General features: G+C 56.4%; 1 protein-coding gene across 1 annotated transcript; it reads left to right on the top strand.

Annotated features, from left to right (window-relative positions):
* The first annotated feature begins 250 nt into the window (after positions 1 to 250).
* On the top strand, positions 251 to 2,905 carry ATP5PO (ATP synthase peripheral stalk subunit OSCP). The gene is made up of 7 exons (XM_048291405.1): positions 251 to 327; positions 480 to 530; positions 857 to 967; positions 1,483 to 1,612; positions 1,725 to 1,837; positions 2,334 to 2,420; positions 2,724 to 2,905. The coding sequence occupies exons 1-7, from the start codon at positions 298 to 300 to the stop codon at positions 2,835 to 2,837; spliced, it is 636 nt and encodes a 211-aa protein (XP_048147362.1). The 5' UTR covers positions 251 to 297; the 3' UTR covers positions 2,838 to 2,905.
* Positions 2,906 to 3,487: the final 582 nt, after the last annotated feature.

Raw genomic sequence — 3,487 nt, 5'->3', positions numbered from 1 at the left:
CACCAGGGACACGGGACATTGTGGGCACAGTGACAACACAGGGACACCAGGGACACGGGACACTGTGGGCACAGGGACCCCGCAGGACACTGGTGGCACCGGGACCCCGGGGCGGGCGCGGGGGCTGCGCTCCCCCAATGGCCCGGCAGCGGGCGCGCGGCTGGAAGGCGCCGCCGCTCGGAACTACAACTCCCAGCGTGCCCCGCGGCAGGAGCGGCCGTGACGGCGCGGGGCATTTGGGCGTGGCCCCGCCGCGCCTGCGCAGTGCACGGTGACCCTGAGGGGCGGCCGGGAAAGATGGCGGCGGCAGCCGGGCTCGTCTTGAAGGTGAAACTGGGGGGCGGCGGGGCCTGGGCGGCTTTGGGGGCGAGCAGCGCCGTTCCCCGCCCTCCAGCCCCGCGAGGGGTCTCGCACTTTTACCTTCCCCGCCATCCTCGGGGGCTGCGCTGACCCCGCCATTCTCCCCCTTATCCCCCCAGGTGCGGCAGCTGAGTACGACGGCGGCGAGACCGCTGTCCAAGCTGGTCAAGGTGAGGGGGCAGGGGCGGTCTCAAAGCTGATGAAGATAAGGGGGGCGTCTTGAGGAGGTTGGGAGGGGTCTGCAAGCTGGTCAAGGTGAGGAGGTCGGAGAGGGGTCGTGAGGAGGTCAAGAGGTCCCCAAGCCGGTCAAGGCGAGGAGGCCAAAGGTGAGGCTGGTCAAGGTGACAGGGCGGGGGGACTGTGAGGGGCTCAAGGCGGGTGTCCGAGGTGGTCACGGTGAGGGCAGGGTGCAGGGGTGTCTCCCTAGCTGGCCAGGGTGAGGGGCAGGGGGTCTCTCTCCGGATCCCCCGCTCAGCGCCCACCCTTGCTCCTGCAGCCGCCCATCCAGGTGTACGGGCTGGAAGGGCGCTATGCCACCGCCCTCTACTCGGCAGCCAGCAAGCAGAAGAAGCTGGAGCAGGTGGAGAAGGAGCTGACCCGGGTGTGGGTAAGGTGTTCCACAGCCAGGGTTCCTGCAGGTGGGCTTCCCTGCTGCCCCTCAGTAGGGAGGGGCTGGGCTCCTGCAACCTGTGAGACTCCCAACCCACTGGCACCTGTACTGCCTGCCTGTGGCCCTGGTGTTTAAATGGGATATTGGGAAGGAATTCCCCCTCGTGAGGGTGGGCAGGCCCTGGCACAGGGTGCTCAGGGCAGCTGTGGCTGCCCCACCCCTGGAAGTGTTCAAGGCCAGGTTGGATGGGGCTTGGAGCAACCTGGGATAGGGGAAGGTGTCCCTGCCCATGGTAGGGGGTGGGTCTAGGTCCGTCCAGTCTTTAAGGTCCCTTCCAATCCAAACCATTCCCTGATTTTATACCTGGAGCTGCCATTTCACCTCTCATCAGCTCCAGAGCTCTTTGTTCTCACTCCAGGAATACCTGTCTTGCCTGCCCTGGCTGCTCCAGGTGAGCTTTGTAATGCCTGGAAAACTCCTGGCCTTTGTCCCATCCTTGTGTATTCCCCCAGAGCCTCCTGAAGGACCCCAAGCTGGCCAGCGTGGTGATGAACCCTCACACCAAGAGCTCAGTGAAACAAAAAGCCGTGAATGACGCTCTGGCAAAAGAGAGGATGTCCCCAATCACTGTCAACTTGATGAGTGAGTGACTTCAGGAGAGCATCCCAGCAGCGTCATGCTTTGGAATTGCTGTTGGCTGCCCGGACCCACCTCTGGTGGTGCTTTAAGCCCTCGATGCGTGGCTGTTTTGCAGATCTGCTGGCTGAGAACGGCCGCCTGCGTTACACCCCGGGCATCGTCTCTGCCTTCGGGAAGATCATGAGCGCCTTCCGAGGAGAAGTGGTGTGCACGGTGACCACGGCGCAGGTGGGCTGGGAAGCTCTGCATCAAGGCAGCAGGGAGTGGGACAACAGACAAACCTCTCCCGGTTAATGCTGCGCTCTGTGATTGGAGTACTTGCTGTGAGAGCAGTGAGGACGTGTCTCACCTCTGCCAAGCTTTCCAAATTGCTGCAAAGCAGGGGTTGATATCCAGCAGTGCCTGCTCCAAAATGAGACCTGTTCGTTCCACTGCAGCTCCACAGGTCACGTTTTATCTCCCTGTGTGTGAACCCAGGGGCTGACAAAAGTCAGGCTGGGCTGCACATGGAGCTGCCCCTGTTCTTTCAAACAGGAAAATGTTCCATGAAATAAGGAGGGCACAAAGTGGTTGTTGTTCCTGTGTTGTCCTTCGGTTATCCCTGTTACAGAACACTGCCTTCCTGGTGGAAGTATGTCTTCCAAGAGACCTGAGGAGAAAATTTGGGTCCTCATTATACCATTTGAATATTTTTAAGTTCTTCTCTTCTGTTGCTTTTTTTCAGCCCTTGGATGAAGCCAGCCTCACTGAACTGAAAAGTGCTCTGAACGGGTTCTTATCTAAAGGAGAGGTGTTGAAGCTGGAGACCAAGGTCTGGATTTTTGACTTGCAAATAGATTTCACTAAGTTTATGTAAAGGGCTTCTGTGTCTCTGATTTTGATAAAAGCAAAAGATTTTATTGAATCCAGTTGCTTTGTTACATAGTTCCGTGTTCTCCTGTAGACATGATGATGTTTTAATTCCTAAAATTGTCACTTTGGAATGCAATGGCCACAAAGTTATCTCAAAAAAGACTCTTTGAAAAGCTCTGGGGTTTTTTTGCTAGTGTAAAACTTGTATCCTGTGGTAACAATCTTCTGCTAATCCACTTTTTGTTCACTGTTTCTTCCTTAGACTGATCCATCAATCCTTGGTGGCATGATTGTCAATATTGGGGAGAAGTATGTGGACATGTCAACAAGGTCCAAGATCCAGAAACTCACCAAAATCATGAGAGAGACTGTCTAGAGAGCTGTCCTGGTCATTCCCAGGGAAACCTGTCACGTGGAAACAATAAAATTCTTCCTTCTTGTGGAGACGGTGCCGAGTGTTTTGGTTGGGAAAGCACAGCCCTGAGGGAGGAAGATGCTGAAGCTGCCTTGAGTTTCTGTAGCTGTGGCTGAACATTCATGGCACAGCTTGAAAATGTGGTTCCTGCTGATTGCTGGGGGAAGTAGCTGGGAAGGACATGGAAAGAGCTCTGAGGGAGCTGATTAACGGGGTCAGTGCTCTGGAGGGTCTGCCAGGCTCCCACAACTCAGGTTGGTCTGTACTGCCCTGTCCAAGGGAAAGGATGACAGGAAATGGCCTGAAGTTGTACCAGGGAAGGTTCTGAATAGTGATTGGAAAAACATTCCCTGGAAGAGTGGTGAGGCCTTGGGATGAGCTGCCCAGGGAGTGGTGGAGTCACTGTCTCTGGGAGTGCTCAGGAGGAGCCTGGATGTGGCCCTTGGGGACAGGGTTTGGGGTGCTGCTGGTGCTGCTGGGGTGACAGAGGGACTGGGTGATCCTGAAGGCTTCTTCCAAACCTGATGACTCCATGACCCACATGAGTGTTTGGGACTGGATGTTCACCCATTTCTTCTGTGTACAGCAACAACCAAGTGTTTCCCTCCTCC

Source organism: Corvus hawaiiensis, chromosome 2, assembly GCF_020740725.1.
Source record: "Corvus hawaiiensis isolate bCorHaw1 chromosome 2, bCorHaw1.pri.cur, whole genome shotgun sequence".
NCBI classification, from domain to species: Eukaryota; Metazoa; Chordata; class Aves; order Passeriformes; family Corvidae; genus Corvus; species Corvus hawaiiensis.
The sequence above is the reverse complement of the archived record's forward strand: the minus strand, read 5'-3'. Positions and strand labels throughout refer to the sequence as shown.

Coding starts and splice junctions, on each gene's coding strand:
- ATP5PO (XM_048291405.1), top strand. CDS start 298: ATGGCGGCGGCAGCCGGGCTCGTCTTGAAG. Junction 1,838..2,333: donor GCACGGTGACCACGGCGCAG/GTGGGCTGGGAA, acceptor GCTTTTTTTCAG/CCCTTGGATGAAGCCAGCCT. Junction 2,421..2,723: donor TGTTGAAGCTGGAGACCAAG/GTCTGGATTTTT, acceptor TTTCTTCCTTAG/ACTGATCCATCAATCCTTGG.